A 10,521-nucleotide genomic window follows, 5' to 3' on the forward strand; every position below is an offset into this window, starting at 1 on the left:
TTTATATAAGAAACAGAATGAATTATTTATTTTATTAAATAATAAACCACAATGAAATAATTCAATCAATTCCAACATTCGAATTGGGTCATTCATGCATCATCAAGATTGTATGGTTTTCTCATCGACCAATGGTTAAAAACTAGGGTTGTCAACGGAATTTGTTACAAATAAATAGGTAATTACATACATCACACAACACGATTCAGCCGAGTATTATCAAACAAATAAAATTCACTACTACATGCAAGTATGTCATTAGGCCAGATACAAACGATGGAAATCGTTGGCCGAGAAGGATTGGTTGCATTTAGGACATTTCCGTTGTCGGGTTTCATATCGCGTCTTGAGACAATCATAGCAAAAGACGTGAAAACATTTGTTGAGCACGGCATCCTTGCGTTTCGTTTTGCATGATGGACAGGTTAGCTCCTCTCTTAATTCACGAATCTCCTCCTGGCAAACGATAAATTCAAAGTGTATAGTAATGTAAACAATCAATCAACAACACATACCTGTAGCACTTCGTCGGCGGTGGCAGCCAATTCGAATTTCTTGGCCCGTTCATATTTCCGTTTGTACATGATGACTTCTTCGTGTAAACGTTTCGTTTTGAATGTTTCCTGCTGCCATGCTGACGTTTTATCTGCAACGATCGATTGTGCATCCTTTATCTGAGCCACATACTTGTCCAGATGAAGTTTGAGATCGGCCGCCGATTGCGAACTTTCTAGCGCTTTTCGTTTGAGAAAATCCATTGCCTGCTGTCGAACGGTCAATTCTTTTTCGGCTGTCGACAGGCTATTCTGTAGAATACGTTCACGTTCCTCTAACTTTCGAACGACCTGATTCTGTGCTTCAATTTGTTGCTACGAGCAAAGATAGATTAGAATATTATTAATTAATTGAAAAAATGTCTACCTGTAGTGTGACAATCTGCTCGGTGAGATGTTCCTTTTCCTCTTTGAGCATCTTATGTATCTGGTTCGCTTTAATGCGGTCTGACATGAGCTTGAAATTGGCATCATCCTTCTCTCTCAGCTGTTGAATGAGACGGCAATTCTGTTCCTGCATATCTTCGAATGCCTGTCCGGTAACTTCCATTTCGTTGAGCAACGCCTGTTCCTGTTGTTTATGAGCGGCCACATTTTTCTGTAAATCACGTATGATATCCTCGTATTTGGTCATCTTTTTATGTTCATCGTCTGTGAGACTTTTCTGTGATCCAGAACTGCTGCTGCTACAAGAGAATCGACGTTCCTTATCGGAACGTTTGGCTGATGATGAACAATCTTCGAGTAATTTTTTATTTTGCTGTCGTAATTCTTCCAATTCTAGTCTCATTTTCTTCTCCGTTGCCATGAGCTGTGCTTTTTCCCTGTCAATGAATCAATGAATGAGTTTGAAATTCTAAGATCAAGAAAGCTTACCTTTTCTCTTTGTCCACTGATTTGAACATGTCGAGAAGAATTTTCAGCTCACGTTGTGATTCCCAGGATTTTTTCAACTGTCCTTTTAGCTCTCGGATTGTATCCGCTTCAGATTTACGATTCATTGACGATGGTAGGCCTCTTTGCTGCTGTGAATGGTTACCAGTGGCACTTATCTGACCACTTGATGAAGAATGCGGCTGTGGTATCTGGCCATGACCATCAGCTTGATTCACTGCAATGGAGCCATCCATACTGGACGAAGATTCCAAACAGTCCAGATTGGGAGATTCTTTCTTCACCATCGTCGATAAAGTTGACGGTGGGGGTGGTGTAGTATTTGATGATGATTCAGATTTAACAATGCGTTTACCATGATCTTCGGATGAGGATTCGGCTGCCATGGCCGTTATCGACGATGAGGATGGCTCAGTTTTGATATCGGTGGATGATGATGATGAAGAATCGGAACATGTGGTTGACGATTCAGTCTTTGGCTGTTGCTGCTGCTGTTGTTGTTGTTGGCTGGCTGAATTGCAACAATCGACCGTACACGTAGTGGACCAGGCCCCATTATCGACTGGGCGATTCTGTGATGATGTGTTGGATGATGGAAGTAGGATGCCGCCACAGCAGACTTTCAGATTATTCTGTTCGATAATCTGTTTGAGGCGACCAATCTCGACATTCGATTCTTTCAAACGTTTCTTGATGCGAGCATTCTCACCCTTTAACTGTTGAGTATGGTTCTGCAACGAAGTGATCAGATGACGCATCTCTCGATTGATCGGACCGGTTTGTTCGTTGGCAGCGAGTGTTTGTTCAAATTCGAGCCGTAACATTTCGTATTCCTTACGTACTTGATTCAACGAATCTTCCAGCTGCATGCATTCATTGCGAAGCCGTTTCTGCATGGTAAGTTCTTCGGCTTCCATCTGTTCGATTTGTCGCATATGAACGTTTTTGGCGGCCGATAACTGTTGTCGACATTCTTCAAGTTGTGTTTTCAACGACATTGATTCGTTGAACAGAACGGAAAAATGCGACTGTAGTGACTTGTATTCGGCCGAATCTTTGATGACAACCTCGGGCAAACACTGTAAATCGATTTTGTACTTTTCCACTAGTTTCAATGTCTCTTTGTGTTCATTGTTTAGCTGTTCAAGTTCGACAAGCCTAGATTGAGCCTGTTCTCGTTGTTCTTCTAGTTCACGTTTTAGATCTTCGATTTTCGTTGATGACATTGTGGAAAGAGCGTCCTGTTTGCTCGAATCATTGGATGCAGTGGCCGATCCAGAAGAACCAGCATTCTGGCTATTCTGCAGACATCGAAGCTTTTCCCTGGCTTCGTACAAATGGTCCTCGAGACGTTGTTCCCGGGTTCTGGATTTATTCAATTCGAATTCTAATTCATCGACACGATTCTTGAGCTCGTCCAGCTGCATATCCTTTGAATCAAGTCTGTCTTTTGCTTGCTGATACTTTAGGCTAATGGTACGATTTTTTTCATGCAACGACGTGACCATCAGATTAAGATTTTTATTCTCAATGGTGAGCTCTTCGTTCAGTTGCCGTACCTTTTCGTCGAGGTTCACTTTGGCAGCATGTTTTCGTTTGCGATTTGTTCTACTCGATTTACTTGTAGCCATATCATCATCATCATCATCATCGTCATCAAGATTATCATCACGATCTGGCGATTTGATCGTGTCAGGTTCATCGGATCTGCCATCGTCGTCATCATCATCGGCCAGCATCGAACTTCGATTCAATGCGGCCATAACTTTTTCATTGAGTTGCACAATACGATCAAATTCTTGTAATACTTTTGATACGGCCCTAGTAGAGAGCAATACTCGTTGCTGCATTTGCTCGTCCAATTCTTCTTTGTCCAGGTTGGCTAATTGTCGAACAAAACTGGTCGTCTCGGCATTTTCATTACGACGGTGACGACCATCGTTTGAATCATCTTCGTCGCCATCATCATCATCATCATCATCGTCATCATGGTCATCATCATTGGATTCGTCGTTCGGTTTGGTTGATTGATTGCCATTCGAGCCACTAGAATCATTCGATGCGTTTGGATCGAAACGTTGCAACAGGAGACGCATATCTTCGTTTAGCTGGTTCCAATATCGATTTATCACATACAGTTTAGTGTCATCGTTTAATTGTTTTTTCTCCATCTGTTCAAGACGAGCACGAAGCTCTGATTCGACACGTTGTCGATGTTTGATTCGTTCGGTAAGACGACGATTTTGGACTCGAAGCAACTGAAACAACAACAACAACAAACAATCAGATTAATACACATCATAACATACATGACATTATCTTACCCCAATATCGAGATCATCTTGAGATGAAGCAACAAACTTTACATCGAAATCAATGTCCATTTTGGAACGTTTTTTAGTCGGCGTTTGGTTACCATTACCACCGGCACTGTTGTTTGTATCGGCGGCAGAATGGCATGAACGTTTCGAACCGATTGTCGCCATTCTCTCTCAAAATCGATGATTCGTATGTAATATGTGTCAGTGATGATAAATATGGAACATTGGTCAGAATCGCGTATGAATGTATTTCGAGACAATGGATAACTATGTCCAGTGGTCGCCCAACATAGCTCATGAGCAAACAAATTGATTCAGTGCAAGCCTTTCATAAACATCGTATTCATTGGGCAATTATTTGGTTGTCTTTACATGCGGTTTTTCTTCTTACACAACTTGTCAATTGAAACAATTTTGTCCTTTTGGAATATTTAACTTTTCGTTTCAACACGACAATGGTTTCGACTGCTGATCCAGAATTGACGAAAGCATTTCAAGAGCTACAGATTCAGGTGCTCAACACCCGGGAAAAGGTTCGTCATATCGAAGCCGAGATATCCAGCTGTGAACGACAAGCATTGATATATGAAATAACCAAAAAAACGGTTGCCGATCTGAAGCCTGGTCATGAATGTTTCATCGGTTTAGGACGGGCTTTCGCTCGACAAGATCGACCAGAAATTCTTGCCTTGATGGATACGCGTATTGAAAATAATCAGGAAAAGATTCGCACAATGAAACAGGCAAAAAATTATCAAGAGGGTAAAGTTAAAGAAACCGAGAATAACATTCGTGAAATGATTCAACAGAAAAAGAATGCTGATAAAAAGTAAAGTTATTTTTAACAAGTTTGATTGGTGATTGATTATGTGAATAATAATAAGATTTATAATAATTTGATTTGATTAATCAATAAAACAAAAAAGTATCCAATTTTATCATTCATCATCATTTTATTTAAAATTTGTATTCAGAACAGAATCTCAAAACAATTGTTCGTTATTGTTGTTTATCAAAAAAAAAAAAATGTAAAAAAATTGATACTTTGAAACAACAATACAGCTGGTTTGCTACATTGTTTCAAATTCTAAGAACAAAATTAAATCTTGGTGCGCACTACTGAAAAGGGGTGTGGTCAGATATCCATTAGAACATGAGTATTCATTGTCACGTGATTAGCCCTAAAATGATTAGTTGTGTTGTGTGTTCGATTTCTCCTTCAATCGTTGTTCACACTGATTGTCGTGTGTGTGTCGTTCTACATCAAAATCACATTTGGTAAATTGGAATATTCGGTTTGTTTCCACATTTGGTAAGTTGATATTTTTCAAAATCCTACCTATCTTATCTTGTATGTTGATTTAGCATACAACAATGGGTGGTAAAACATTTGGCAATTTAGCATTCATCCGCAATGTAATCTACATTCGTCTGTCTCCATACGAGCAGAAAGCTTTTCCAAATTATCTGAAGAATACTTGGAATGGTTTCAGACGGGATTTCAACAATGTTTTTCCATACGCTGCACCACCATTTTTGGCCAGCTACTTGATCTACACGTGGGGTAATCAGGAAAATGAGCGAGCAAGCCGTAAGAATCCGGCCGATTATGTCAACGACGAATGAATTCAGTTAGTCATCCTTAATTATTGTAGTATGAAGTGAGAGATTGAATAAAATTTATTTACAAAATTCAATGACTACTCATTTATGTTTGTATACGCATACAAACGATCATCGATTCGACCGGTAAATAGATCGATACATTGGAAATCGTTTCTTTGCATCAACTGTAAAGATTGTTTACAAAAACAAAGAAACCGTTCTAGTTCTGCATCCGATACGGTCTTGGTAATGTTCAGATGAGTCAAGAATGGATTGATTACATAACAGGCACTTGTTTTCGATGTCAGTGGCTTGGCCAAATCTATCTGGCCGGTTCGTAGATCAATAGCCTGAGTCCAGAAATTGTATTCAATGACGAATTGAAAGAATCCATGCACATGCTGTAGAATTTGATCGCTCACATCGGCATCACGTTTTTCTATTGCTGTTTGGCTGCTGTATATTTGATTTTCCCAATCATTAATGGTCAATATGATGCGTTCGCTTTGTAGATAAGCAATGACCAGAATGGTGAGCTGAAAACTGGAAAACCATTCACCAGGATTCGAATGGATAATGCCTAACGAACAACAGAAATGTGAATTATCAAGTATGAGATATATACATCACATACCATGATGTTTGGCCCAGAATTTGAGCAACAGAATTAAGCCACGAACCGATGGACAACTGTGCGAACAATAATGGAGATAGGCGGCCATCTGAACGCCACTATTACATTCTGTATCCACCGAAACATCTACATTTAATGATGGCATCAAACGAGAACGACATTTGATGATTGGCACGAACGCTCGAAATATGCGTTGAATTTGTTTGAAATGCTTGACGTGCAAACGGTTATTTATTTTGATTGTTGATTCCATTGTGGACGATAACGATCGCAGGATCCGTACCGAACGATGAGTGTGAACTTTGTGCTGGCCCCCATCTTCTACTAGACATAAATCTAGATCCGAATCTTCCATACCAAAACCGGATACATCCGATCCAAATGGTATTAATCGAAATTGATTACTACTCGTTCGTTTGGATAATTTCGATTGAAACAGCTGTTCCAATTGTTGGCAGATTAGGAAACGAATTCGATGCTGAGAAATAGGAATCAAATGTTGACCTTGCATCACTTTTGAGATTAAATGTGTGATGCGTGAATCTGAAGGCTTGATCTTTTGTCGTTCAAACCACTGCTTATAACGCATACTAGTAGCCGGTTTAAGGAGATAATCGTCAAACTGACCGATTAAGTGATTGTTATCGGCTCTGAATATGCGATATCGGTCGATCGAACAGTTGGACAGAATATCTGGCTGTATGAATATTTTGATTTTGTCGTTGCTCACTTTTGGCCAGGTTCGTCGGTCATTGGTGAGAAAGCAGACATTATTATGAATGGTCGTACCGTATTTGGATTGCAAATCTGTTTTTTTTATAATGGAAATTGAATCAAGAATGAGATATCAAATGGCATTCAACATACATACATCAAATGCTTACATTGACAACCATTGACATAGTGTTGATCATCACAAAATTGTACGAGAAAGAACCGTTTTGAATGCGGTCCACCTTGGATCGAACCGTTTGAATCGATTCGCCACCTGATTATGGATTCCGCTCTAGAATCAAACAATTGCCCATTCAGGTTTTCATCATCTTTGAGCCATAAATGTCGTAAATTGGCGGTACCATCCTCTACAAGTAACGATCGGCGAGCCAAACGTTTATTATGGACAATCATCTGATTGAAAGTGGTGAATTTTCTTCCCAACAAGGCACTTGTCTTCCATATTAATTTATCGTTCAGTAATGATGGCCAAAAAACAATCGATCCATACATGATCAATCACCTGGCCGGACCACAAGTGATTATATTGATATGCACAGTAGATGGCGCCATCATCATAATAAAATTGATCACGTGATTGTTGTAGTGATCTGTCGTCGTCGGCATCATCATCGTTATCAATTTTTGCTGTGTTGACGATGCAAACGAATTTGTTGGTTGTCATTGCAGACATATCATCTGAAGACGGTAGCTAGTAATATTGGCAAATTGAATCATCATGGAACTGCCGTACCTTGTGCATCGAAAACTAAGATTGTAAGTTGATTGATTTGAATCAAACACAATTGACTAATTGTGTGTGTGTGTGTTGTTATATTGATTATCCACAGCTACGAAACGCCAGAATATTTTTATCTAATACCCGTCGATCGGTCTGGATCGAATGGCCAAGCTCTGAGCATCAATCGAGTGACGAATGAAATGAATCTTTTCGATGGTGAGTATATACGATATGCTTGCTAGCTTTGCTACTCAACTTTTGGCTTTTATGTGAGCAGATAGTGAAGCCATTGAACGATCAGTGTTTGCCGATATTTGCTACGGAATAATGGGCATCATACGGCTCATTTCTGGCAATCATCTCATATTGATAACTGAAGCTAGTCTGGTCGGTGAAATCTATTCACCCGGTGCCATTGTCTATCGGATGGAAAATGTCCGTATCATTCCGTACAACGATACGAATTCAGCGGCGAGACAAACAGTGATGAGTGATCAACAGAAAGAGTACAATAATCGCTATTTGCTGATGCTTGAATCGATATTGCGAATGCCGTCATACTATTTTTCCTATGTCTACGATCTTTCATCTTCATTACAGCGAACGAACCGACAACCGGGACAAAGTCGTACGCTCATACAATCAGCCAACATGGAATTCGTATGGAATGGTGCATTGTTAAGTCAATTGATGGCAGAACAAAAGTTTCATTATTTCTGTCTGCCCATCATCTGTGGATTTGTGGCCATCTATCAGGATTTGATCAAACAACGTCAATTTCGATGGATTCTGCTTAGTCGTCGAAGTAGGAACCGATGTGGTACTCGATGGTTTGCCCGTGGAATCAACACCGATGGTCATGTGGCCAATTTCATCGAAACCGAACAGCTGTTGCTAACCGATCATGATGATCGTTTCTCATTGGTTCAGATTCGTGGATCGATTCCGTTGTATTGGTCGCAGTTGCCGAATCTTCGTTATAAACCATCGTTTGTGATACCGAAAGCGCCACACATAGAAAGCTATGGCCAACACGTTCGTCGTTTGGCACGTGAATATGGACGAATTTGTTTTGTCAATCTGATCTCAAACAAAGGATCCGAAAGTCGGCTGGGCAAATTGTTGACCGATGTTGTGAAACGATGGCAATTTCAATCGTGGCAATGACATCCCGTTTGTCAACTTTGAATGGTTCGATTTCCATCACGAATGCAAACGACATGGATGGCAAGCGCTGTCCAATCTGATGGACCAAATTCGTTCGTTTATCGATCAATATGGTTATTATTGGTGGTCCAATTCAAACAACTGCTCTGTGCAACGAGTTCAACAAGGCATCATTCGAACCAATTGTATCGATTCATTGGATCGAACGAATGTAGTGCAGAGTATGATTGGCAAATATGTGCTACGAAAACAGATGATCGAGGCGGGAATTCTTTCCGAATTCGAAATGATTGAAAGCTATCCGCATCTTAATTCGATATTCTCGAACATGTGGGCCGACCATGCTGATGTTTGTTCCACTCAATATGCAGGTACCGGTGCACTGAAGTCTGATTTTACCCGTACGGGCAAACGTCGTCTGACCGGTATCATTGCCGACGGTCTGAATTCGTTGATCCGTTACTACAAAAACAATTTCGAAGATGGTTTCCGCCAAGATTCAATTGACTTGATTCTCGGTGTTCATCAGGTGGACGAGCGTGAAGGCAAACAGGTGAAATGTCCGTTGGAAGATCGAAATCTGGCCAAAATATTCTTCTTGCCAGTCCTGTTCCTGTTGTCGATGGCCATGTTTTTGTGGTCATTGGTGTTGTATGGCAATGTATATAGCAGTATTGAACAAGCCATGTACACATTGTTCTGGTTCGCCATGTCGGCCATTTGTTTGGTCATCATGTACTACCTGGGCAACGAATTTGCCGATTACCCTACACTTGTACGAAGGCGATGATTACCTATCAACATTATTAACATGGACACACAATGGATTTTGATTTTAATTTATAATTTTAAATTTTTACTCGGCCCATGTTTGATGATTAAATTGAGCATTTTATCAATTGAATTGCAACTCTAGACAAATTCAATGTCAGTAAATGTTCGTGCAATGGGAATGTCGCGGCAAATCTCCAACGCTTGATCAACAGCGGGACCATGTGTCAACACCAGAATGACATTCATACCGGCCTGTTTGGCTGCTTTGCCTTGTTCGGCCGATTTCGTTAGAAAGATAACGTCGGCCAGACTTTGACCAATTTTGGCTGCCACTTTGGTGAATGTTTCCGGGTTTAATAGTGGTCCGATCGATGTGTCAAAGTGGTCGTCGATGACCAGATTTAGATCTCCATGCGAAGTTTTCGACATGAATTTTCGGCTTGCTTCGGCCCAACCATTGGACAGTATGTACAGTTTGATTGCTTTCGTATTCTTCCATCGTTGCACTGTGATGGCCACATCTGAATACACGGGTGTGGACAGTTTGTTGCGGTCATAGCCATCGAACCAGACCTGGAAACGGAAGAAAGCATACGCCTTGGTCTCTTTCTCATTGTCCATACAATACTGGATGTAACGACAGACTTGTTCGATGGCATCCTTTTTTCGATTTCGCGAAACAGTGGTGCTTGGACTTTTCATTGATGAGCTACTAACGCTGCTTTGGCTGTTGTTTTTTTTTGAACTTCCCATCTGGATTTTCGGGGCTTTCGAATCTTTTTCTGCAGCTTCTGCCAATTTCTTCACTGCTTCTGCACATTCGGGTTTGGACCAATTGTTTTCGAGGTAAACACGGTAGGCGACCTTGAAATAGGGTATCAATAGCTTTTCGACAAATGATTCACGGGCCACAGTGCCAGCAATGTCAAACAAAACGGCGTTTGGTTTTTTTACTTTAACTTGAACCATATTCCTAGCAGTGATATGTTTCCATGTTCGGACATTGCTTTCATATGATATGCAGCCAATTAGATTGTGATTAGATTAAAATGTTTTAAATTAAATTAAATCATCAATCATTTCATTGTTCCATTATTGCATTGTTTCAGCACAAAA

At 40.3% G+C, this 10,521-nt stretch overlaps 5 protein-coding genes and 1 long non-coding RNA gene across 6 annotated transcripts; 3 read left to right on the forward strand and 3 right to left on the reverse strand.

Moving 5' to 3' along the window:
- Window positions 1–4,070, reverse strand: Bre1 (E3 ubiquitin-protein ligase Bre1). Its single transcript, XM_047052815.2, has 5 exons — window positions 3,773–4,070; window positions 1,431–3,706; window positions 922–1,378; window positions 516–869; window positions 1–456 (listed from the first exon to the last, which is right to left on the reverse strand). Exons 1-5 carry the CDS (start codon window positions 3,932–3,934, stop codon window positions 259–261), a joined length of 3,447 nt encoding a protein of 1,148 aa, XP_046908771.1. The 5' UTR covers window positions 3,935–4,070; the 3' UTR covers window positions 1–258.
- Window positions 4,071–4,100: 30 nt separating this feature from the next.
- On the forward strand, window positions 4,101–4,725 carry Pfdn1 (prefoldin subunit 1). Its single transcript, XM_047052827.2, has one exon. The coding sequence runs from the start codon at window positions 4,225–4,227 to the stop codon at window positions 4,600–4,602; it is 378 nt and encodes a 125-aa protein (XP_046908783.1). The 5' UTR covers window positions 4,101–4,224; the 3' UTR covers window positions 4,603–4,725.
- A 172-nt stretch (window positions 4,726–4,897) lies between these two features.
- Window positions 4,898–5,466, forward strand: LOC142597482 (uncharacterized). The gene is made up of 2 exons (XR_012832202.1): window positions 4,898–5,081; window positions 5,135–5,466. It is a non-coding gene; the product is annotated as an uncharacterized LOC142597482 (long non-coding RNA).
- LOC124490346 (poly(A) RNA polymerase, mitochondrial) lies at window positions 5,432–7,274 on the reverse strand. Its single transcript, XM_047052821.2, has 3 exons — window positions 6,893–7,274; window positions 6,009–6,815; window positions 5,432–5,954 (listed from the first exon to the last, which is right to left on the reverse strand). Exons 1-3 carry the CDS (start codon window positions 7,233–7,235, stop codon window positions 5,470–5,472), a joined length of 1,635 nt encoding a protein of 544 aa, XP_046908777.1. The 5' UTR covers window positions 7,236–7,274; the 3' UTR covers window positions 5,432–5,469.
- LOC124490343 (phosphatidylinositol-3-phosphatase SAC1) lies at window positions 7,187–9,535 on the forward strand. Its single transcript, XM_047052817.2, is given in 4 exon segments — window positions 7,187–7,499; window positions 7,574–7,680; window positions 7,742–8,601; window positions 8,603–9,535. Coding segments are annotated over 4 exon segments (1,824 nt in total). The 5' UTR covers window positions 7,187–7,461; the 3' UTR covers window positions 9,422–9,535.
- On the reverse strand, window positions 9,457–10,506 carry LOC124490350 (enolase-phosphatase E1). The gene has a single exon (XM_047052826.2). The coding sequence runs from the start codon at window positions 10,372–10,374 to the stop codon at window positions 9,544–9,546; it is 831 nt and encodes a 276-aa protein (XP_046908782.1). The 5' UTR covers window positions 10,375–10,506; the 3' UTR covers window positions 9,457–9,543.
- Between the last annotated feature and the right edge of the window lie 15 nt (window positions 10,507–10,521).

Source organism: Dermatophagoides farinae, chromosome 4 (genome assembly GCF_024713945.1).
Source record: "Dermatophagoides farinae isolate YC_2012a chromosome 4, ASM2471394v1, whole genome shotgun sequence".
Lineage (NCBI taxonomy): Eukaryota > Metazoa > Arthropoda > Arachnida > Sarcoptiformes > Pyroglyphidae > Dermatophagoides > Dermatophagoides farinae.

What these genes read in the sequence shown, in the direction of transcription:
- LOC124490350 (XM_047052826.2), bottom strand. Translation starts at nt 10,374, where the DNA reads ATGGTTCAAGTTAAAGTAAAAAAACCAAACGCCGTTTTGTTTGACATT.
- Pfdn1 (XM_047052827.2), top strand. Translation starts at nt 4,225, where the DNA reads ATGGTTTCGACTGCTGATCCAGAATTGACGAAAGCATTTCAAGAGCTA.
- Bre1 (XM_047052815.2), bottom strand. Translation starts at nt 3,934, where the DNA reads ATGGCGACAATCGGTTCGAAACGTTCATGCCATTCTGCCGCCGATACA. An exon ending in AAGATGATCTCGATATTGGG is followed by an intron (nt 3,707 to 3,772) that starts GTAAGATAATGT and finishes TTGTTGTTTCAG; the next exon opens with TTGCTTCGAGTCCAAAATCG. An exon ending in CCGCCGACGAAGTGCTACAG is followed by an intron (nt 457 to 515) that starts GTATGTGTTGTT and finishes ATCGTTTGCCAG; the next exon opens with GAGGAGATTCGTGAATTAAG.
- LOC124490346 (XM_047052821.2), bottom strand. Translation starts at nt 7,235, where the DNA reads ATGTATGGATCGATTGTTTTTTGGCCATCATTACTGAACGATAAATTA. An exon ending in CTATGTCAATGGTTGTCAAT is followed by an intron (nt 6,816 to 6,892) that starts GTAAGCATTTGA and finishes TAAAAAAAACAG; the next exon opens with ATTTGCAATCCAAATACGGT. An exon ending in ATTCTGGGCCAAACATCATG is followed by an intron (nt 5,955 to 6,008) that starts GTATGTGATGTA and finishes GTTGTTCGTTAG; the next exon opens with GCATTATCCATTCGAATCCT.